Genomic DNA, 25137 nt, shown 5'->3' with positions numbered 1-25137 from the left:
GCTTCAACCCCGCGCACACAGCGTTCGGTTTCTCCCGCGCGCGCCTCCCCCCCGCTTCGCTCCTCCCATCTCTCCTTCTACCCACCGCCCCCCACTGCCTTCCTCGGCGGAGGCGCTGGCGTTCCGCGCGCCGGCTCACCGCGCCTGCGCGGCGTGTGGACGCCTCACGCTCCCGGAAGTGGGAGGTGTCCATTCGAGTTTGTGTGGTCGCCGCCGCGGGAACGGTAGCCCGGTAATTTTTCAGCGGAGAAAGGTGAGGCTTTCGGGCTTGGCCGAGTGAGAGAGCGAGTGGTGGGCCCCAGCAGCTCTCTTCTTACGTGACACGCGGCATGGAGGATGAGCAGAGCCACCAGCCCGGCGGCGAGGCCGTGGCTCCCGCGCGGCGCGGCTCGCGGGGGTCGGCGTGCGGGGAGGAGGCGCAGCGCCCGAATTCCGAGGTGAGAATCCGCCCGCGCGCCCTTGTCTTCGAGGGTTTCCCTCAGGAACCTCAACCCGTGCGCCCTGGGGCCCCAGCCCTGGCCGCCTTCCCTGGCCCCAACTCCGGGAGCCTTTACTCGGGGGTGGTTGTCAGTAAGCCCCTTCTGGTCCCAGTTACTGTCTGGAAGTGAGTCAACAGCCCAGACGAGAAGTATGCGAACCGCGGTTTTATTAGCTCTGCGTGGGAACTCTGCTCTAAGCATTCTGGGCGCACGGTTACTGTTGTCATTCTCTGTAGCCCTAATCTGTAGCGGGTAGTTGATGTATTTAGAAATACCACCACAGCTCTAGCTATATCACTTCTTAAGACCTTTAAGCCCAGCTCCCAGGCTTGGCAAAAGGAGATTGTGCCTGTTAGCTGGAGCTTCGTCTCTGGTTTTCGCCTATTTACAACTATCTCATATAAACGTAATGTATGACTGATAACCTTTAATGAGTTTGATAGCTCACCGATAGATCCTAGTTACAGTGGCAGAGTTGTAAAAACCGTCTTAAAACTTCTTTATTCATCTTCTTTGACACATACGATTATTGTTGACTGGCGCTGCAGAGTGTGAACGATCTAATACCCGAATTGGTCATTTTCTGTTAATAACATACAAATGCGGCACCTCATAGTGTGGGTACTTGCAGGAAGCTTCCTAGCTCTTGTTCTTTCCGTCTACAGCCCATTCCCCACATAGCAGGTAGAATGAACTTTTAGTAACATGAATCTGACCGGTTTTTCCCCTCCTGAGTCTTCAGTTTGCTGCCCACAGGACCTGGCTCCTTTCTCCATTGTTAACTGCACCTCGTACAACTCTTCCCTTTTGCTCTCAGTGCCCAGCATACTCGGTTTTATGGCGGATGATCTTTCTTGTTAAGGGTCTTTGTGTGCTTCCTTTGCTGTGCATGCTCTTCCCCTGGGTCTTTTGCATAGGTATCTGCTTCGCTTTATGATATTACTTTCAAAGAGGCCTCCATGTTCCTTCTGTCTAAAGAACCGCTCTTCTACCCCGCCATTCCTCTTCAGTTTGAGATACTGTCAATAACATCATCAAGTGAGTCGGTTTAAAAATAATTTTAAAAACTTTATTTTTAATGAGAGAAGTGTGATTGAATACACTTCATTAGATTTGGAAGTCTTACAACTTTGAGATACAGTGACTTAAGGCCTGAGTTTATGTTCCTAGTTGATGTTAGTGACTATCATATTTGTTAAAAACCTGTTGTTGGATGCTTTTAATAAACAATGATACAGTCTTTTTTTTCAGGCTCAAGTAAGCAAAATATTTTGTTGGATTTCAGCTAAGTAAATTTTCATTATTTTTGATGTCAACAAAATTGTTTTTGTAAACTAATAGGTGTTGCAATTTTATATTTTTAACCAAGTAGGTTCAAATTTCATCAGAATTCTTCTTTTGGAAGGATTGTAACCAAGTTTAATTCTGCTTCTAAGTTTGTTTGTTTTTTATGTGTAGATGCAAAGGCTTTTTTTTTTTTTAAATAGGTAATGAGCAGGTTTTCTTTTTTTTTTGGCAATAAAATAATGGAAACACTTCCAAAACATCTATTTTCCAAATGTTCTTGCCACAGAAGAGGTTTCTCTTGATAAGCAGTTACTTGCTAAGTTATTGTTAAAACATATTTTCTTTCATCTTGAAACAAATAGGGTTTATTTAAAAAAAAAAACCAGGGTCTTCACTGGTGGCACAGTGGTTGAGAGTCCGCCTGTCAATGCAGGGGACACGGGTTCATGCCCCGGTCCGGGAGGATCCCACGTGCCGCGGAGCGGCTGGGCCCGTGAGCCATGGCCGCTGAGCCTGCGCGTCCGGAGCCTGTGCTCCGCAACGGGAGAGGCCACAACAGTGAGAGGCCCGCGTACCGCAAAAAACAAAAACAAAAAACTTTTAAGGATCAAGCTATTAATCCCTTTCTCATCACAGAAAATTATAGCAATTTTGGAATCCCGTTTTGTAAAAGGAAATATGTAACTCATTTGTAAGTTCAATAGCACTTTTAAGTACTTTACCAGAAGATAGTCAGCCTCCATTTGGTATAAAAGATTTTCATGGTCAATTCCATATTGTAAAGATTCTCTCATTTGGGATAATATAAACCGTGCAACCATTTACTGGGACGTGTGAAAATTGCAAAATGTCACAGTATCATGAAGGTGAATATTCTCCCTTGTATGGTGGAGTCTGTCCCTACTTTCCTCATTGTATGGCCGGTACTTTGTGACATGTGACAGATGGACACAGACATTGGGGAGGGCACCATTATCAATCCATGTATTACTTAGTAAACTAATTTTGTGTTTTTGTAGATTAATAATACATACCGGGTTTTAAATATTTTCCTTCTGCTCCTTAGTGGGTTGTCTTAGTGGGTTTTCTTTGGAAACCATTAGTGTAGACCACAGTTTGTGAGGACTGGATCTTCACCATGTCCTAAACTTCACTGAAGGAAGAGGGCTAGGGTTGGACCCAGGAGAGGAAGCGGAACTTTCTTTATAGAAATCATGATTTGTAGCATATCTAGAAGAGGCCTAAGTGTTACTTGTGGGTAATATTTGTAGCTACAGTTCTAGATAAGAATTAAGCAAGTGAGTCAGAGGGAGGATTTAACCAAGGAGAAAATTTGCTTAAATGAGACATTTGTTTTGGTAGACAAACTGTTACTCGTTGTTGACCAATTTTAACCCAATTGAAGACGAAGCTTAAAATTCATTGTAAGTGTAAAGACAAGGATAAATCAGGAATCCTGATTAAATTCTAATGATAAAGTAGCCAGGCATTGTAAATTTAATGTAGTATTGAAAGCTAATTATTTTCTTATCTTAGTCAAATATCCGTGTAATAAAGTTTTTAAAACATTGGTCAACAAGGAACTTCAATATAATTATTCTTCAAGGGACTTGCCTGGTGGTGCAGTGTTTAAGAATCCAACTGCCAATGCAGGGGACACAGGTTCAAGCCCTGGTCCGGGAAGATCCCACATGTCACGGAGCAGCCAAGCCCGTGCGCCACAACTACTGAGCCTGCGCTCTAGAGCCCACGAGCCACAACTACTGAGCCTGCGTGCTGCAACTACTGAAGCTCGTGTGCCTAGAGCCCGTGCTCTGCAGCAGGGGAAGCCACCACAGTGCGAAGCCCACGTACCGCAACGAAGAGTAGGCCCCGCTTGCCGCAACTAGAGAAGGCCCACGCAAAGCAATGAAGACCCAATGCAGCCAAAAAAAAATAAATTAATAAAATTATTTAAAAAATTATTCTTCAATTTATGGACAGTTCATCCATTGGAATTCCTGTCCTCTTTCCTCAGAGGAGATGGGAGAGAGTAATTCTTAAGTATTCTAGCACAGTATCTGCTAAATGTGTGTTGCATTAAATTGAGAGCTAAGAGTGAGAAATAGTCCCTGAACCATCAGGATCAGTTCCAACTCAGGGACTGTGTCCTGTCCACGGTTATCCCTCCTTAATCTGTCATTAAAGTTCACATGGGGACAATGTGGTAAGTTATAACTAAGTTAACAAGCTTTAGTATGGATTGCTAGTAAATTCCAAAGTATTTTTGAAAATTCTGTAACATACCTAATATTTGTAACATTGCATGTGGAAAATAACTTGTAAATGAATCTTTGGAACTTAACATATTAGTAATTTGGGACTACCTGTGGTGTGATTAGAATCAAATTATGTCTTAACATGGATTTTCATTTAAGAAAGGAGGAAAGGTTTATAATATAGTAAGTATAGTTCTCCTGAATAACTGATATATGTGTAACTTTTGGAAATTGCATGTTTTGGAACTGAATTTATTTCCTTCTTTGCCTTGGGTACTAGCAAGCTTTGAATCAGATTTCTGGTCCCTTTAATTTTTATATTGGCCAATTTCTGTTAACTTTGTGAAACGAAGTCAGGTTAAAAAATTCTCAGGAAGGCACTGATGTATACATGCATAATGTTGTAAAAGTTAACTTAAAAATTGGTTCATTTGTAAATTTTAGAATACTGCTTGTGAAGAGGTCTGACCTACAGTCTGTGATGGTAATTAGTAAAGTTACCATTTATTAATAGCCATGCTGGGTATGGTGTCAGGAACCTGATATACTTGATCTCATTTAATCCTTATAATAATCTCTCCCAAATACTGTTTATCATTAGCAATACCAAATACCATTTGAGACAGTTATTATTATACCTTAGTTTATAGATAAGGAAACTGAAGATCAGAGTAATAAGTAATTACCCAAGGTTATGCTACTATTAAACAATCAGCTGGCTCTGTACTGAGGTTGCTCTGACTCCCAAAACCAGTGCTCTTTTTACTTAGCTTCATTTCCTGTAAGGAACCTCGTGACTGAGAAGAGAGCAGGGTAAATCATATTGGAAACACATCCTCCTTCTTCCTAAGCACTTTTTATTGAACATATTAGCACAAAGAGCCCTTAGGAGTTTGAATATTTAAGATGTTTGTACTAATTATAAACTATATATATATATATATATATGTATTTTTTGTGTGTGTGGTAGAAAAAGCAGCGATGGAGACTTGATGGCCAAGAAACAAAAGGATCTAAGTTCATTACCTCCAGTGCAAGTGATTTCAGTGACCCAGTTTACAAAGAGATTGCTATTACGAATGGTTGCATTAATAGAATGAGTAAGGAAGAGCTCAGAGCCAAACTTTCAGAATTCAAGCTTGAAACCAGGTAATTAAAAATAACTTTTTAAAATTTTAAAAGTAGTACATGTTCATCTAGAAAATCTTGAAAACACTGAAAAATACCTGTAATCCTATTATGAAGAGATAACCATTACTAACAATTCAAATAACAGCTATAATTTACATTCTTATCCATGAATCTTTGTGTGACTCTGATTATTTCTGTCAGTCTTTTAGACAATAGAGTAGTATTGCTGAGTTAAAGTTGATGAACGTTTTGATCATCTACCAGAAGTGTATAGGAGTATCTATCATTTTATACTGAGTATGTTTAAAAAATTATTTTAGTTGATCATTTGGTTGATAGATAATTATAACTTATTAACGAGATTGAGTATTTTTCCTTTTTCTTGTTCATTTGTATTATTTTTATAAAGAAGATTTCTTCGAAACCAGGTAATTAAAAAAAAACAACTTTCACCTACTAGGAAGTATTTTTTCTTCTGTTTTAGTTTCTGAAAATATGCAGTATGATAGTAAGTGTTATGTTTAATTGTATATTGAATGAGAAAATAATGCAGCTTAGCCAGCTCAAGAGTGTGTACGTGTGCATGTGTGTGTATCTTCAATGAGATGTATACATACTTAAGTTTTAATAACTTTTTGTGAAACAAATCACTTTATTTTGACTTGGGGCATGGGGCAGGAATGACCTTTGGGATACAGAAAAACATGTAGCTTCTTGATACACAAGAGAATTGCCAGGCATTTAGAAAAAAATAACTACAGGTAATAGAGGAAAACTTATTGTTTTGAGGTCCCCCTGAATCCTTATTCTCTTATAAGCAGTATTCCTCCTCTTTGCTTTAAAGTAGAGCTTCACTGCTTTTCAAAAGAGCACACATGTATTTTTTCCCCCTTCTCGATTGTCTACTCCATAATTTGTGAAGAAGATTTTTACCTCCTTTCCCCCTGACTTTTTCTATTCTGGGAATACAACGTGTAGCCTACTTAAGATTTTCTGGGCAAAATGTGTGTTCTTCCCAGGTGTGAAGATCAGTTGCTCACTCCTGACTTATATGGGAGCTAGAGAGATCAAATGTATGTTTATGCATTTAGTCAACAAACACTGAATTGTAAGTACTTTACTAGGTAATAATGTTATAAAGGTAAAACAGATCTACTCCCTATTTTGGAAATCTCAGTCTTTTAGGAAAATACACAAACCAATAATCACAATACAGAATGACCAGAGCTGTATCGAAGGTCTGGCCAAGTGCAGCATGAGAATGCGGAAGAGTCTGTCTCAGGGATTCAGAAGTGACATTTGAATTGACTTAAAACAGAAAAGGGAGGGGGAGGGTATTTGGGGCGAAAAGAAATCAAAACTCCTAATTTCTGTTTGTATATTTTCTGCTACATGATCTTGCTTTTTCTTTGTACAACCAAAGCTATGGAACAGGAAAGCATGCCCCATTTTTGGGACGTGGCCTGTATTGTGTTTTGTCTGCAGTGTGCAGCGTACTGTGGGGAGGGGGAGCATCTGAAGAAGATGACGAAATGATAGGTCGTAGCCTAGTGGTGAAGGAACTCTGTGCTAAAGTCTGCATTTTACCTGTAAGCAGAAGGGGGCCACTGAAATATTTCAGCAGGAAGGTGGTGCTAGTGCTTAGCTCTCGAGCAAGGTGAAGAATGAAGAGGAGGGCTGTGATAGGGGAGACGTGTGCCAGAGTCCAGGAAGCTAATGGGAGCCCCACCGGAGAGAATTCAGGAGAACCAGATTCTGTGTGTTTCTCTGAGTTGGAATTGGCAGAAATGGTGATTGTTTGGATGTGGAGGGGCAAGGGAGATGTTAAAGATAAAGTTTTCTCTCTGGAGTAACTGGTTGGTTATGTGTTTATGTTGCCATTAGGTTTGCAGACAGCCTTTTAGTAAATAACGTTTCACCTTTAGTAAACTATAGTTTCTTCCAAAAAAGAAAGAAAGAAAGAAAAGAAATTAAGACAAAGCAATCCAAAGCTGTCCCATGACACAGAGGTCACGCACAATACCTTAATATGAAAGGAGTTGAGGGTTTCCTTCCTAGGTTTTGGTAGTCTGGAAAATCTCAAGCAAATAAACATATTAACACATTTTGTCTTAAAACAACTTGCTGGTTAATTATCAGGATTTTTCATGGATAAGATTCCTTTTTAGTGGTAGTTTAGAAAGGAAAACAAAAGGTTAGAAACATTTTTTCTAACGGTCACTAATTGGTGACGGGGCCAAAATGCCCTCCTTGTCACTTCCCATTAGTTACAGTTTTTAGATCCTCTTATTTTTACTACCATTTTGAATCTACAAGCCTTACAGGACTCAGCCAAGTAACAGTGAAGGAAGTCTAAGTAATGGTTGCGACTTTTGATTTTTTGAAGTAATATATACTGTTTGACGAACGAATGTGACCGCCTTTACCCACCATTGTCATAAATTTAGAACAACTTTGCCCCACCTTTGCTCCCTTTTGTGGAACGTATATTTTTAAAATACCTGTAAAACAGAAATCGCCTGAATCCAATTCTACCCACGGTAAATGAAGAAATCTAATTGCAATTAAGATTCTACTGACTATGACAGTGTTCTTCTGGGCATGGTTTATTCTAGGGTCTCCTAAATTAGTTTTCCTAGTTAAATAGCTAAGAGACATTCAACTTTATATACTACTAGGCTCATAATGCTTTCAAATTCATGTGGATTTTTTTAGTTGTCTAACTTACAAAAGCCAAAAGAAAGGAAAGAGAGAGCATACTATGTTCAATTTTCCTGAATTTTCATTCTCTGAAATTTGTGTTTGTTCAGCAGAATAATTCAGTATTAATTTCGGGTTTTGTGTCATGTATGTCATCTTATTATATAAGGCAACAGGGGTGTGTAGGTAGTGTATGCTGACAAAGGTTATGGTTTGAAACACCAATATATATTTTATATATCGTACTAGAAAAATGAAAACGTACGTGTGAATTAAAATATTGATGCTGTATGAAACGTTCTGTTTTAATTAGTTCTTTGCTAAATTAGCTTTGCTTTCTTTACATTTATTTTGGCTAACATTTGCTAAATTATGCTGGGATAATGCTGTCAGTGTTCAACCCAGTGCCAGCAGGTAAGAGTTCAGATTCTTGCCTGTAAAATTCACCTAAGCATTAATTTTATTCTTATTTTCCTTAGAGGTGTAAAGGATGTACTAAAGAAGAGACTGAAAAACTATTATAAGAAGCAGAAGCTGATGTTGAAAGAGGGCAATTGTGCTGACAGTTACTACGACTACATTTGTGTTATTGACTTCGAAGCCACTTGTGAAGAGGGTAACCCACCTGAGTTCATACATGAAATAATTGAATTTCCTGTTGTTTTACTGAATACTCATACCTTAGAAATAGTAAGTGAATTGTTTTAATTTTATTTTTAGCAGCAGCTATTCTGGGGTTGGCTACTAAGGTCCCATTTGCTATTTCAGCTAGAATTAGAATTCTAAAGAGGGGGTGTTTGCTCTTGCTGCATACTTAATAGATGGGCTATAATAAAATAATTTCAGCGTCTGCTCCTCTCCTTTTCCAGTAGCTAAAACAAATAAACAAACAAAAAACAAAAAAAACTGATGCCTGGTCCTTGTCCCAGAGATTCTGATTTAGTTGTTCCGTGGGGCCCCTGGCATTAGCTTTTTTTTTAAAGCTTCTCAGTTGGTATGCAGTCAGGGTTGAGAACCACTGTGGTAGACTAATGTATACTCAGATCTATAAAAATGATAAGGTATAGAAATTACCTTTCAACTTAAAACTAGTTAGCTTTCTGGTGAAAAGTTTATGGGGGAAACAACTCTTGTAACCTTGGCTTCTAAGCCATATAACATATCTGCTTTAGATACTCATCGTCAGTGCATTGTTAGTTTAGGAACTCAGCAGGATCCCTCCAAATTAATACAATTTGCCTTGTAAATCCTGAACAAGGATTGTAACAGCTCATCTACCCAGAAGTACCACGTCCGTGGTATCCCCAGTTGCCACCAACACACTGGGAGTATAAAAAGGCTTGGTGCATTAAAATGCGTACAGTTTTTTCTTTCTGTTGTTTGAAGCCTCTTTTAGTTATAGTCTTAATCAGCCCATTTATATAATTTCCTTGTCCAAAGCAGATTAAAGGTCAGTAAATTAAAAGAAAAAAATGACAGCTATGAAGGCAAATCATCTTGCATAACTCACTAGATCTTACTTCCTCTCTGTCACTCAAGGACATGGCTCTAGACCTTCTCGTCCCTCATTTAGACATGAATGATTCATTGCTTTCTACTATATCGTTCCCATCACATACAAACTTGTTATTTTTCACACCATAAAAAGCCTTCACTTGATCCCACTCCCTGCCAGCTACCCCGTGTCTTTGTTCCTCTACAGCAGGTTTTTGTAAAAGTTACATACGCTTCTGTCTGTTTCCTCCCATTCTCTGTTAAACCCATACCACTTGTAGGTTTAATTTATGTATTCCAGCCCATCACTCCACTAAAATCACTCCTCAGTGTCATTTTTGACCTTTACCTAAGTCCTGGTGGAATTGACCACTGTCTCCTTCAAGTGACTGCCAGAACCCCTCATTCTCCTGCATTTTCGCCAGCCTCACTGGGTTCCCCTTCACAGTTTCCTTCGCTGGTTGCTCCTTCTCTTCCCAACTTCCTAATATAGGATGCTGTAGGTTCAATCCCAGGTCCTCTTCTCTATATAGATCCTCTCCCTTAATGATCTCGTCTATCATCTTGTTCCATAGCTTTTAGAAACTACATGCTGATGTCTTCCAAATACATATCTCCAATCTCGTCCTCTGTCCCAAATCCAGACTGTTACTTACGATCTCTATTTGGACATCTAAACAGACATCTTAACGTGTCCCAAATTTACCCGCAACCTGTTTTATCTTCAGCCTCCCTAGCTTGAGGGCTAGCAACTCTCTCTTTCTAATTGCTCAGTCCAGAAAGCTTGGAGTCATCCTTAACTCCTGTTTCTCTCACATCACACATCCAGGCCATCAGTGACTTGTTTGCTCTGCCTTCAAAATATATCCAGAACCCAGCCACTTAACCACACTACTATGACTGTAGTCTGAGTCCCACTGATTTCTTGTCTGGATTTGCTGCTTTTGTTCATCATTTAACCAGTCTCTGTTTCTATCCTTATTCCCTGCAGCCAGTTCTCAACCTAGTGACCAGAGTGATCCTTATAATATATAAGTCAGAGTGTTTCACTCCTCTGCTCACGACTCTTTTATGGCTCCCCATTTAACTCAGAGTAAAAGTCATATTCCTTATGTGATCTGGCTTCTTGTTACCTCTGATTGTACCATATTGACCTGCTTGCTGTTTCTCAGAAATTCCAGGCATGCTCCACCCCCTCACCTCCCAGAGCTTTAGCTCAAATTCCTTTCCTGCAGAGATCTTGCTGCTAATTCCCTTCCTCCCTCCTTTCCTCCTTTCCTTCCTTCCTTCCGGGCATTCCTTAACTCTTGCCTTCTAAATAAAGTCTAACTGGTTCTCTGTGCAATAGTGTAGCTTGAATACCCCACAGACCCAATGTTTCTGATCCCTCTTATCTACTCTACTTTTTAAGAACCCTCATCACCTTTTAACTTACTATGTAATTTATTTAAGTGATTATTAAATATTTGGTCAATGAATGCATAGTCCTCTGGTATCATTCTGTTGAAAGTATTAAATAGCAAATACAATTTTATTAATGTCATACTTTGTAGTACCTGCTTACAATGGTAAGGGAAGTTGCAGCATATTTTTTTTTAAGATTTTCATTTAAAATTATGAAACAAAATGCTGATATTTAAAAGGATAGACTTCATTTATCTATGAAATTCAATTAAGTAGAATTTTTCCTTTTGCAGTATGTCTGGTAAGTAAAGAACATCTATAACTTTTGAAGTTCAAATGTTCTTTGCTGTTCTTTTACTCTTTTATAATTGTTAGTAACTTGATAATTCATCTGCTTAATACACTAGTGTGTAAAAAGAATTTTATAAACATGATTTTTCTTAATTTTTTAATCTTCTACTATAAGTAATATTCTTTGTCTTTTTCTCCATAGCTACCTAGTATTAATAATTGCTGCCGATAAATCTTTAGGCTTTGAAATTGTCCTTAATTTTTAACAAGTGACTTAGTGTGATCTGGTTTAGGGAGGCAGCATTGGGCCAGAGGAAAAAATGCTTAGAGACCTGAGCCCGATGATAACCATGCCGTCCTTACTGAGTTCACAAAGTTGTTGTGAGCATAAAATATGAAGGCAATCATGAAAGCTTCTTGAAGAGGTTAAACATTGCTAAAATAATTAGTAGTATTATTGCCCTTTAAATGACTACATATCATATAGTTAAATTTTGTTTATTCAGAATTCAGTTTAGTGGAATCTTAATATAAAAATAAGGACTAGTCAGGAGTAAATGGGAGAGCAGGAATCCGAACTAATTTATTTGTAACTGCTCACTGGCATTTCTTCAACATACTACGTTATTTAAAAAGCTCTTAATATCTTGAACTAGAGGTTGTGTTAATAGGCTTTACAGTTTCAAAATATTATAAACAAAATCATTGATATTTTGCTCCTCTGGTTAAACTTTGGCTTGAAGACTTGCTTTCAGGTACTTGTTCTATCTTAAACTTTTTTAAACTATGAAGCATAATTTTTTAATTAAAAAATTAGAGTACTTTGGGAATAGGGCATTATCCTTAAATTGTTAAAACTCTAGACAGGTCTGTGCCTTGAGCCATCTATAAGATTACAGCCTTATGTGGCTGACATAGTCACGTTATGTATCATGTATCTTAAGTCATAGAAAATACTTCAAAATACTTTAACTTGCTGTCCTTCCCTTGTAGGAAGATACGTTTCAGCAGTATGTGAGACCAGAGATTAACACACAGCTTTCTGACTTCTGCATCAATCTAACTGGAATTACTCAGGTTATAATTCTGTGTTCCTTTTTCTAGAGTTTGAAAGAAGTTTTGAAATTAGGGATTTATTTCATAGTTTAAAAAAATTATTGTTGTAAATAATTAAATGTGATACTTTCCTAGCTTGGTAAAGATCTTTTGTATTGTAATATTTAAAAAATAGAAAAGCACATTTTACAGCTGGTAAGTTTTTTTTAGCCTTTCCTTTTAAGGAGTTGTAATCATTTCATTTGTATGGAGCATTAGTGAAGGAAATGTTAGTTACCATGTTGAACTTGGAGATGAAGTTTTAAAGTGTATCTGTTACAACCTGATTTTTATATATAGCTTAATTTTTTTTAGGCCTCTGATTTTTGGTTGTATTCTAATGTGGTAGGCCCTTTGTTGATTTATTTAGTTCCTTTATTCATTCATTCAACAAATATTTGAGGGCCTGCTATAATATTCAATATTGGCCAAGCTACGGTGGATACAAAGATGGTCAAGGCAGTCTCTCTCCTCAGCTCACTTAACAATCTGTAAGTTGGGGACAGACAGAAAAAAACACTGGTCACAGTATGGTTAGGAAGACTGACAGTCAGTGTTTCATTAGGGTGTCATGGGCATCTGTAGAAAGACCTCCCTCTGACAGAGGGAAGGGAGGGCTGTCCTGGGCAAAACTCAAGTTGGTGAACTTGGGCCGAGTCAATGATAGGTAAATAGGTGGGAAAGAATGACTGGGCAGGCATTTCAGGTGTGAAGGGCAAAACTGTAAGTGGTTCGGGATGGTTCAGGTGTATTATGGGCTAGTGAGTAAATGGTCGCAAATAAAGCTGAAGTGATAGAGGCGAGCTAGATCATGAAGGGTCTTGTGTGTCTTTTTGTCTGGAAGACCTTGGGGAGTGTTTGGAGGGTTTTAAGTATGCGAGTGATGTGATGGATCATTCAGATGTGTAATATGTTCTGGATGTGAGCTTCGAGATAGGGAAACCAGTGTAGAGGGCTGTGGTTTTCAGCTGAGGAGAGATTTCCCTTTTCTCCCCTCTGGAGAAGCAGTAAGCCACTAGGTTGAGGCCTGAAAAAAGAGAACCCCTGAGGATGATCTTAAATCTTAATCTGGGGAGGGTTTTATACTTCAGTTGAAAGCAGTCCCTAATACTTGGCTATAAACAATTTTTAACTGTCTTAAAAATGGAATTTTAGGTGAATCTTAGCCTAGGAAACCATGAAGAGTTTAAAAGATCATAGTTAAGACTTTCTCCTACTGTTTCTTTCCCTCCAGTGTTTGTTTCTGGGTAGGACTACATGTAACTACCCAGATTTTTATATATTTTACTTTCATATCCTCAGGATCAGGTAGACAAAGCGGATACCTTCCCTCAGGTACTGAAAAAAGTCATTGACTGGATGAAATTGAAGGAATTAGGAACAAAGTATAAATATTCCATATTAACAGATGGGTAAGTATTAAGGAAATTTATCTTTTTTAATCTACTTTTTAAGATTAAAGATGTCCTAACTCATCCAACTTTTAGAATAACCACAAAAAATATTATTTACTAAAGGAGTCCCCACAACAGACAGTAGCTTTTCTTTTACATTCTTATTCCTGGTTAAATTTTAAGTCCTAGATGTCAGAGAGAGGAGGGAAAGCAGAGACAACAGTCTGATCCAGTGCTAGAAGAAGATTAAATATTAATGTATAAAACTTAAATGACTTTACTGAAACGCTGTTTTTATCAGGACACTTCCTTGCTCAAGAAAGTCCAGACTCTTCAGTCTGGCTTTCAAGGCTCTGTTGTCTAATCCCACCCTGCCCATGTAGCCTAATCCTCCTGCCGTTTTTCTTTTTTAATCCAGTCAGGCTGGCCCATGAACCACACGGTTTATCCTTCCTCTCTGTACCCATACAGCTTTCCTCTCTGCTGGAAGGTTCTCTTCCTTGACTCTTCTTTATTATTACCCAGAGCCTACCTCATATTTTATTTTGGACACTACAACTCACATTGACCTTTTTCTTGAAGGCTTACAGCCTCTGATATGTCCCATTCATGTTGGCATCTGACTAAATACTCTGATGTCTAAACTTCATGTGTGTAAGACTTAGGTTTGCAAGGAGATCAGAGCAAGGATTTTTGCTACTTGGTAGTCTTTCATATTGCTTACTATAGTGCTGAGCTCAAAATTATGCTCGAGAAGCATTAGTTAAATGAAAAGCCAAGTGGGGAGACGAGAGAGATTAAAACAGGATTAACAGCATTGTGCTGAGCCACCTCCTATACCCTATGCTATTAAGGTTGAAGAAGAAAGTCCTAATGAACTTGTTTCAAATTGTGGACAAAAGCTGAGGTGTCACCTAAGTGAAGGGTTTAGAGGCCCTCAGGTGCAATAGGAGAAGAGCATTGAATTTAGGCCTATCATAATTGTGCTTAAAAATGGAAGTTTGGGAAAATGTTGATGGGCCTCTTTAGAAACCTGTTCCTGATTTTCAACATGAATGAGCAGTGTTCGTGCTAAAGTACACAGGTGTTTCTGTCATAACGTGGTGTGTGCAATTCTGTAAAAAACCTCACATTGTGGGACAGATCATTCAAAATCTGTGCAATTTTGTAACCAGAGGACTAACAAAAACAATAATTGATACCCCCAGAAATAATTTGGACAGCCCAGGCAAGCTTCCCGGGGTCTGTAGAAGGCACCTCAGAGGATGTTACAAAGGCACAGAAGCCAGAGGATTGTGGGGGCAGGTGCTTGTTTTTAATTTTCTTAAAAGTACTCCTGTTGCTGGCACAGCGGCCGAGTTGAGAGCTTTTTCTTTCCTGCTGAAGGTTATAATTTCTACTGCTGCAATTCTGACTCCCTTTGCCAAGGAAAAACCACATATGAGGCAACAAAACTTCTACATGATACAGCCAGGATTCTCCTACTTAACTACATAGGTTGATTCGTGTTGTAGAAACATGCTGTGGCAGAGCAAATTGCATTCTAACTACTTGATATCAGCTACGTTTGTTTCTCTCAAGTATTTTGTTCATTTGTTTGTGTTTTTTGTTTTATTTCAAAGCATACCCTCAAGGAACTTCCTAATGTGATAAACTTGGCATTAAAAGTAAGCTGAGCGGTTATTTTAGAGTTGTAAAAAAAAAAACTCAACAAGATAGAGGTGTGTCTAGGTAATCTGAACCATAAAAATGGTCAAGATGAGCCCAATAAGAATTAGACAGTTTGTCAAAAAAAATTTAATATATCCAACTTCCACTTTGCTTTTTTTTTTTTTTTTTTTAATTTTTTTTGCGGTACGCGGGCCTCTCACTGTTGTGGCCTCTCCCGTTGTGGAGCACAGGCTCTGGACGCGCAGGCTCAGCGGCCATGGCTTACGGGCCCAGCCACTCCGCGGTATGTGGGATCTTCCCAGACCCGGGCACGAACTCATGTCCCCCTGCATCAGCAGGCGGACTCTCAACCACTGCGCCACCAGGGAAGCCTCCCACTTTGCTTTTTAAAGTTTGTTTTTGAATTATTATTTTGGAGGAAGAGAAGTTAATTTTCTAAGCTTGATGTTACGTGTGAATATAAGAAAGGTGATGTCTAAATAAAAACAAATAGAATGACTTAAAATCCTCATTTTTAAGAATGGTATAGCATTTATTTAATCCAGATTTTTTTCCTCTTTTGATTTAAGTTCATGGGATATGAGTAAGTTCCTGAACATTCAGTGCCAGCTAAGCAGGCTCAAATATCCACCTTTTGCCAAAAAGTGGATCAATATTCGAAAGTCATATGGAAACTTTTACAAGGTAAGATTTCTATATTGATTATACTGCTCTTGATAAATTTATTATATTTTGCATGTACATGAAGTTATGATTTACTAGGTACTTTTCACAGAAAAAGGTCATATAATTAGTTGTTATTCTTCAGATTCCAAATAGTTATGTTCATGTGAGTTTAGAAAAATAAGCTATATTCCTCACTCAGCCTGTTACTTAAATAGGGTAACTATATATGTATGATCTTCAGTAACAGAGGTTTGAAACTGTAGGGGTATTCAATATATGGATTGTTTGTGGAACAAATGCTCCCCACTGATTTTTCATTCTAATTTTATCAAAGTTAATACGTGTGTTTAGTGTAAATTTTTAAAAATAATATTGCAAGTCTCATAACAAATGGCAGTCTTCCACCATGGCCCTCACCAGTACTGGTTCCTATTCTCCCAAACACTTTTAACTTTTTAAAGTTGTTTCTTCTCATATTAACTTTCCTGTTTCCGGATTATATATTTATGCTATTTCTTGAATTTTCAGTCTGAGGTATCTATTGAGTTCCTGCAATGCAAAGTGAAGGTTCAGCACCATTAAACAGCTACCATTCATTTTTCCCCAGATTTAATAATTGACTTCTTTAGTTGTTTTCTTATGCTGTTACTCTCCATTCAAACTGTAAATCACTTTTCAGTACTCAAAACACTCAGGTGGTGTGTCAATTTTTCTTTTTTCTTTTTTTTCCTTTTTTACCTTGGAGACTAGCTTTCTGGAACCTTTAATCCTGTTCTAATCTGAGCTGTTCTTCAGGCTTCTTCAAAAATCATCCTAGAAGATTTCCTTTGCTTCTCTATCACATGTTAGATCTTGGGTCATCTTTTTCCCTTTACAACCACATTTTGGTGAAGCACATCCTTTCCTGAGAAAAGGTGCTTTTCTCTCAAAACATTTTTTTTTGTTTTTTTGTTTAGCATTTTAAAATTGAGAACTATGTGTACAGAAAAGTGGATTTTGACAGATTGTTTTTAGAGTGAAATCCCTTGTAAATTCCACCCACTTAACCCTCTTCCTTCCTCCTAGAGCTCCTGTAATCCATACTTTCATGGGGATAATTTTCTTGTTTTTCCTTACAGCTTTATTTTTTAATTATTATTTTTATACATCTTTATTGGAGTATAATTGCTTCACAATGCTGTGTTAGTTTCTGTTGTACAGCAAAGTCAATCAGCCATATGCATACATATGTCCCCATATCCCCTCCCTCTTGAGCCTCCCTCCCACCCTTCCTTATAGCTTTAATATTTATATGTTGATCTTTATAGCATATGGTTTAGTTTTGCCTGGTTTTGAAAATGATATAATTAGCATCATACTGGCTGTATTGTTTATTTTGCTTTTTTCCTCAACATTATATTTGAGATTCATCCTTCTTGTGTATATAGCTGAAGTTCATTTATTTTACTGCTGTGTAGTATTCCATTGTGTTGGTTTATCTACTTTGGGTAGTTTTTGGTTTGGGGCTTTTTATGAACAGTGGTGCTATAAACATTCCTGTGCATATCTTCTGGTGCCTTGCATGCTCATTTCTCCAGAGTATAAGCCTAGGAGTTGAATTGCTGGGTTATAGAATATGTACCACATTGAGATTACTTGATAATGCAAAAATTGTTTTCCAAAGTGGTTGTACCAGTTGGCACTCTCACAAGAAGAGTGTGTGATTTACTATTGCTCCACGTCTTTGCCAGCATCTGGTATTGCCAGTCATTTAAAATGTTTGTAAGTGTGGTGGATGTGTGATGACATCTCATTGAGGTTCTGATTTGCATTTGCCTAATTACTCATGCAACTGAGCTCCTTTTCCTATGTTATTAGTCATTTGGATTTCTTTCCTTTGATTATATTTGGTAAATATTTTTTCCTTTTTTGTGGATTTTTCACTAATTTTGTGATTTCTTAAAAAAAGTTGGTTATGAAAAATTACAAACATATACAAAAGTAGACAGATAACAATGAACTCTCATGACTCAGTTTCAACAGTTATTAACTCATGACCAACCTTGTTTCATCTATAACCATACCCACTTTACCTTTTCTTTATTATTTTGAAGAAGATCTTAAACATTATTTCATTTGCTTTGTAAACATTTCATTATGTAACCCCCAAAAGATGACTCTTTTAGAAAACATAACCACCACACCATTATCACACCTAAAAAAATTAACAGTAATTCCTTAATGTTATCAAATCATCATAAATATCATAAATATTTTGTTTTCTTTTACCCTTTGTGTGTTGAATGAGGATCAGTTGGGTGACATTTGCAGTTGGGTGACATGTCTCGTAAGTTTAAAATTTTTTAAAATTATTTTTTAAAATAAATTTTATTTATTTTGGATGCGTTGGGTCTTCGTTGCTGTGTGTGGGCTTTCTCTAGTTGCGGTGAGCAGGCTTCTCATTGCAGTCGCCTCTCTTGTTGCGGGGCATGGGCTCTAGGCACGTGGGCTTCAGTAGTTGTGGTGCGTGGGCTTCAGTAGTTGTGGCTTGCGGGCTCTAGAGCCCAGGCTCAGTGGTTGTGGCGCATGGGCTTAGTTGCTCCGCGGCATGTGGGAACCTCCCGGACCAGGGCTCGAGCTTATGTTCCCCGCACTGGCAGGCAGATTCTTAACCACTGCGCCACCAGCGAAGCCCTAAGTTTTTAAATTTATAAATTCCTTTCCCGCCTCCTTTTTCCTTTTAGCAGTTGTTTTTTTTTTCCCCCCCCTCTAACATGAGCCATTTGTCCTATAGTTTCCCATAATCTGGATTTTGCTTGTTGTATCCTGTGATACAGTTGCAAATGTGCCTCTGTCCTCTGAATTTCATATAAATTTGTAGGGGCTGATCAGCTTTAGATTCTTTTCATGCTACAACTCCCAGGTGGTAATGCTTTCTTATGTAAGGGGTCTTTCTCCAACCTTTAACTTAGAGGAATAATTTACTTATTCTAAGGATAATTATTAACAATTACTAAAACCATAAAAGAATTTTCAGGTCTGCATAAAAACATCTACAGCTCATAGTACATTAGAGTGATCAGAAAGTTTTAGATACGTTAAGGCAGAATTGCCAGTGCTTTTTTGAGTAGAGAATTACATTTTTCTGTGGATCTGTTTATATTGGTCAGTTTCTTAGGCTGCTCTTTTCTGGGTGGTTTCCCCCCTTTGTACTAGATACCAATTATAATGCTGATTAGTAGTGTAAGTTGAGGAAACTTACATTTTCCTTTTTAAAAATTTTCTTCTCCTCTTCCCATTTGTATATTACATTCTTTGGAGAAATGTCTATTCAAGTTCTTTAAATCAAGTTGTTTGCTTTTTTTGTTGTTGAGTTTTAGGAATTCTTTGTATATTCTAGATGGTAATCCCTTTCCATGTGTGTGATTTGCAAATATTTTCTTCCATTCTGTGGGCCGCCTTTTCACTCTCTTGATAGTGTCCTTTGATAGATAAAAGTTATAAACTTTGTCAGTCAAGTAAAATAATACATTACAGAAAAATACCATGCCAAAAAACTGGTTTGGGTTAAATTTAGATGTTCAAAACAACGCATTTCCTTTCATAAATTATTTGTTAAGTTATAAAACTGCAAACTTTTTAGATGTTTTAAGGATTCCATCTGTTTATATGTTTTTTTTTTTTTTTTTTGCGGTACGCGGGCCTCTCACTGTTGTGGCCTCTCCCGTTGCGGAGCAACAAGCTCCGGACGCGCAGGCTCAGCGGCCATGGCTCACGGGCACAGCCGCTCCACGGCATGTGGGATCTTCCCAGACCGGGGCACGAACCCGTGTCCCCTGCATCGGCAGGCGGACTCTCAACCACTGCACCACCAGGAAAGCCCTATATGTATTTTTATTAAAACTCTAAGATCATTTTTTTAAAGCTCTGAAGGTTTATTTATTTGCTTCATTTGACCCGAGAGTATTTGCCCTTTGCCTAACTTTATTTAGCTATTACTGTTCATTTTCAGCTTATTTTTCCACTTCACTATGACTTATAGAATACTAAAGAATTACTTACTGAGCTGTTTATTTTTCAGGTTCCTAGAAGCCAAACCAAGCTGACAATAATGCTTGAAAAACTCGGAATGGATTACGATGGGCGGCCTCACAGTGGTCTTGATGACTCTAAGAACATCGCCCGAATAGCAGTTAGAATGCTGCAGGATGGGTGTGAACTCCGGGTTAATGAGAAGATGCATGCAGGGCAGCTAATGAGTGTGTCCTCTTCACTACCAATAGAGGGCACTCCAGCGCCACAAATGCCGCATTCCAGAAAATAACAGCATTTTTGCGCTTTTGCCCGTGGATCATTCACTCTAACTGGAGCTGCTACAAAGAGGTAGCAGATGAATACTTATTGAATTAGTCCTGCAGTGCAAAATTTAAGCACCTTAATCATTTAAAATCTTGTTACAGTTATAGATATATGCATATGTATGTGAACAGATTCTGTGGGGAGGGCATATTGAATTCTTTGTTGAATTCTTTGTCACCAGCACTTTTGATATGAGCAGTATTTGTTACACAGTAACAGTTCCTGCTTAGAACTGAATTTTATAATTTAAGGTGTCCAAGATGTGTTCCTTTTGGTTTTAAAATACAGAGGTTTATTGGCTCCCCCCTTGAATGTCATACCTTATTGATGTTAAAATATATAATGTGTTTCTACATTAACACATCATTAGATCAGATCATTTCTTAAAATGCAGAAAAGATTGGAAAGGTGGGCCTTATCTAGCCTTTGGGTTTTAAGAATGTCAGTGTCCTTTTGATTTTTGAAATGTATATGTGAAGGTCAGTTGTGAGTGGTGAATTTCATAAAGTACTTGGTACACATATCTGCCTTTGTTTTTTTTTTAATTTATAATTGGAAGATTCATGATAGATTATAGGGTCTGATTAAAAATTCAGTTACTAATGAGGTTAATGGAAATTCAAAAGAAAATACCATTTAAAGGAATATAAGGGCTACAGCTTGAACTTTATAATACATAGATAAATCATTGGGATTTTTTGGATTCGGTTTTTTGGTTCCCCTCCCCCTTGTGACATATATCTATCTGTCTTGTTTCTTAAGTCTAAGAGACCATGCTTTGAATTAGATTTAAAATTAAAGGTCACCACTTAATTTTGCATTTGTATTCAACATTATGAGTGAGGTTAGTAAAGTCGAATAATGCTTTCTACCATATCTTACATTTCTATTACTAAAAACTGATTTTACACAGTGACCACTAAATGTTGAATAGTTAATTCTTAACTAATACTAAAAACAAAAATGTGTTTATGGAGTTGAGAAAGTAAAACTCTGCTTATCTAGAAGCTAAAAATACATGTTTTCAGAATTGGATTTCCCCCTGTAGCTTTCCTAGAACAATTTCATTAACATTGTTTGCTTCTTTTCGTTTACTTCCTAATAGTAATTGTGATGCTACTTTATTTTAATGATTTATACATTATAATCAAATGAATTTTATAGAGGTCTTCCAACCCTGGTGCATAGGAGAAAATTAGGCATTTTTCTTGGTATGAGAATTCTCCACACAATGCTGTAGCTTTTTTTTTTTTTTTTGCGGTACGTGGGCCTCTCACCGTTGTGGCCTCTCCCGCTGTGGAGCAGAGGCTCCGGACGCGCAGGCTCAGCAGCCGTGGCTCACGGGCCCAGCTGCTCCGCGGCATGTGGGATCCTCCCGGACCAGGGCACCAACCCGTGTCCCCTGCATTGGCAGGCGGACTTTCAACCACTGCGCCACCAGGGAAGCCCAGTGCTGTAGCTTTTTAACTTAAAAGAATGAATTTCTGCCTTTGAGCAGTAGTTATAGAATCAGCATAATAAAAAAATAAGTGGATAACAGAAGGCGCAAGGGTGGACAAAATACACATTATAGTAAAACAAGGACATCTAGATGTTTTAGGTTTAAACAGGAAACTCTTGGGGTGAAATAGGTATATGCTAAGATTTTTGTGAATCCCAGATAGCACCATACAATATACCATAAAGTATTACTGGACGTTTTAAAGCATTTCCTTCAAATCCTTACAGAGGTACTGTGCCAGGGCCAAGTAGTAGAAAATAGGAAATCACTAGTGAGGTGTGGATGCTGGGCAGTCCACTCACACTCCCTAGGCGACTTTTTCACATAGCCACCTCGCCACAGAATTCAAATTCATGCTGCAGCAAAGCTGGAATCCTCTCTCACCAGCTTCCAGGGTTGCTCACAAGAGGTAAAAACTGCAAGTGGGAAATCTGACTATGGCAAGGAACCACTACATTGCCCTCCTCCTTTATTTTGTTTTTAAGTCAAGCTGCTAATCTTTTTGCCTGTTTTTCTTTTTGCCAAGTACCCAAGTGCAAACAAGCTCATTTTATATTTCTTTTTAAGACCTTCAACATTATAAGCTCTCAGTATCCTTTTGGCTCAACCAAATATTTTATTTGGTGATGCTTTACTGTCCTGATACATTTTTTAAACTTTACTGAGGAATAATTGATAAATATAATGTATATGTTTAAGTATAAATGTAGTGATTTGATGCACATTGTGGAATGGTACCAAGATCAATTGACACATCACCTCATTTAGTTAGCTTTTTTTTTTTTTGATGGTGAGAATGCTTGAGGTCTACTCTCAGCAATTTTCAGGTATACAGTACGGTACTATTAACCATAGTCATAATGCTGTATGTTACATCCTCAGAAAATATTCTTTGTATAACTGAAAATGTGTATCCTTTGACCCTTGTTGCCCCATTCTGCCGTCCCCAGCCGTTGGCAACCGTCGTTCTATTCTCTGTTTCTATGAAATTGGTGCTTTTTTTTTTCTTTTTCTAGATTCCACCTATAAGTGATACCATACAGTGTTTGTTTTCTCCGTCTGGCTTATTTCACTTAAACCTCCAGGTCATCCACATTGTCACAAATGGTAGGACTTCCTTCTTTTTTATGGCTGAATAACATTCCTCTGTGTGTGTATGTGTTTGTGTACAATTTTTGTTCCAGGTATTTTTTGAGTTCCCTTTTGACTTCTCCTTTGAGCCATTAGTTGCTCAGAAGTGTGTTGTATAATTTCCACATATTTGTGGACTTCCTAGCTTTCCTCCTGTTATTGATTTCTAGTTTCATACCATCGTGGTCAGAAAAGATACTTGATATGATTTCAGCCATCTTAAATTTGTTGAGACTGTTTTTATGACCTGTGATCTATCCTGAGAATGTTCTTTGTGTGCTTGAGAAGAATATGTACAATTGTACCTCAGAGATAGTGCAGGTTCGGTTCCAGACCACTACAGTAAAGCGACTATCACAGTAACGTGAGTCACATGAATTTTTTGGTATGTTTACAGTATACTGTAGTCTATTAAGTGTGCAATAGTATTATGTCTTAAAAAATGTATATACCTTAATTAAAAAATACGTTATTGCTGAAAAATGCTAACCATCATCTGAACCTTCAGTGAGTCATAACCTTTCTGCTGGTGGAGGGTCTTTCCTCGATGCTGATGGCTGCTGACTGATCAGGGTGGTGGCTGCTGAAGGCTGGAGTGGCCGAGACAATTTCTTAAGACAACAATGAAAGTTTGCCACATCGATCGACTCTTTCTTTCACAAATGATTTCTCTGTAGCATGCAGTGCTGTTTGACAGCATTTTACCCACCTTTCAAAACTGGAGTCAGTCCTCTCAAACCCTGACACTGCTTTATCAACTAATCTTATGTAATATTCTAAATCCTCTGTTGTCATTTCAACAGTCTTCACAACATCTTCACCAGGAGTAGGTTCCTTCTCAAGAAACCACTTTCTTTGCTCATCCATAAGAAGCGACTTCCCATCCATTGGTTTTATCATGAGGTTTCAGCCGTTCATTCACATCTTCAGGCTCCACTTCTAGTTCTCTTGCTATTTCCACCATATCAGCAGTTACTTTCTCCACTGAAGTCTTGAACCTCTCAAAGTCATCCATGAGGGTTGGAGTCAACTTCTTACAAACTCCTGTGAATGTTGATATTTTGACCTATTCCCATGAATCACAGATGTTCTTCATGGCATCTAGAATGGTGAATCATTTCCAGAAGGCTTTCAGTTGACTTTGCCCAGAGCCATCAGAGGAATCCGTATCTATTGGGGCTGTATGCTTAGGAAATGTATTTCTTAAAGAATAAGACTTGAAAGTCAAAATATTCCTTGATTCATAAGCTGCAGAGTGGATGTTGTGTCAGTAGGCATGAAAACAACGTGGATCTTATTGTACATCTCCATCAGAGGTCTTGGGTGACCAGGTAGGTGCACTGTCAATGAGCAGTAATATTTTGAAAGAAATCTTTTTTTCTGAGTAGTAGGTCTCAACAGTGGGCTTAAAATATTCAGAAAACCATGTTGTAAACATGTGCTGTCTTCTAGGCTTTGTTGTTCCATTTATAGAGCACAGGCGGAGTAGGTTATCATCATTCTTGAGGTCCCTAGGGTTTTCGGGATGGTAAGTGAGCTTTGGCTTCAGCTTTAAGTGACCAGCTGCATTAGCCCCTAACAAGGGAGTCAGCCTGCCCTTTGAAGCCAGGCATTGACTTCTCTCTAGCTGTCAAAGTCCTAGGTGGCATTTTCTAATAGAAGGTGGTTTTGTCTACATTGAAAATCTGTTGTTCAGTATAGCTACCTTCATTAATTACCTTAGCTGGATCCTCTGGATAACTTGCTGCAGCTTCTATATCTGCACTTGTTTCACTGTACACTTTGATGTTATGGAGATGGCTTCTTTCCTTAAACCTCATGACCCAACCTCTGCTGGCTTCACACTTTTCCTTTGCAACTTCCTCATCTCTCTCAGCCTTCATAGAATTGAAGAGAGTTAGGGCCTTATTTTGGATTATGCTTTGGCCTAAGGGAACGTTGTGGCTAGTTTCATCTATCGGACCGCTAAAACTTAAACAACAATAAAACTTATAATTCGTGTGTTCACTGGAGTAGCACTTTTAATTTCCTTCAAGAACTTTTCCTTTGCACTCACAACTTGGCTGACTGTTTGGTGCAAGAGGCCTAGCTTTTGGCCTATTGTGGCCTGTGACATAACTTTTTCACTAAGCTTAATCATCTCTAGCTTTTGATTTAAAGTAAGAGATGTGTGACTCCTCCTTTCACTTGAACACTTAGAAGCCATTATAGGGTTATTAATTGTCCTAATTTCAATATTGTTGTGTTTCAGGGAATAGAGAGGCCCAAAGAGAGGGAGAGAGATGGGAACAGCTGGT

At 38.3% G+C, this 25137-nt stretch overlaps 1 protein-coding gene across 1 annotated transcript; it reads left to right on the top strand.

Moving 5' to 3' along the window:
* Positions 1 to 171: 171 nt before the first annotated feature.
* On the top strand, positions 172 to 20729 carry ERI1 (exoribonuclease 1). Its single transcript, XM_004277154.4, has 7 exons — positions 172 to 437; positions 4995 to 5173; positions 8335 to 8545; positions 12038 to 12121; positions 13442 to 13551; positions 15774 to 15888; positions 19931 to 20729. Exons 1-7 carry the CDS (start codon positions 330 to 332, stop codon positions 20171 to 20173), a joined length of 1050 nt encoding a protein of 349 aa, XP_004277202.2. The 5' UTR covers positions 172 to 329; the 3' UTR covers positions 20174 to 20729.
* Positions 20730 to 25137: the final 4408 nt, after the last annotated feature.

Source organism: Orcinus orca, chromosome 21 (genome assembly GCF_937001465.1).
Source record: "Orcinus orca chromosome 21, mOrcOrc1.1, whole genome shotgun sequence".
Classification (NCBI taxonomy): Eukaryota; Metazoa; Chordata; class Mammalia; order Artiodactyla; family Delphinidae; genus Orcinus; species Orcinus orca.
This window is presented reverse-complemented; position numbering and strand designations above follow the sequence as displayed.

Excerpts from the sequence above, each read along its gene's own strand:
- ERI1 (XM_004277154.4), top strand. The coding sequence starts at position 330 with ATGGAGGATGAGCAGAGCCACCAGCCCGGCGGCGAGGCCGTGGCTCCC. Across the intron at positions 5,174-8,334 it reads GAATTCAAGCTTGAAACCAG|AGGTGTAAAGGATGTACTAA; the intron begins GTAATTAAAAAT and ends TATTTTCCTTAG. Across the intron at positions 8,546-12,037 it reads ATACTCATACCTTAGAAATA|GAAGATACGTTTCAGCAGTA; the intron begins GTAAGTGAATTG and ends CTTCCCTTGTAG.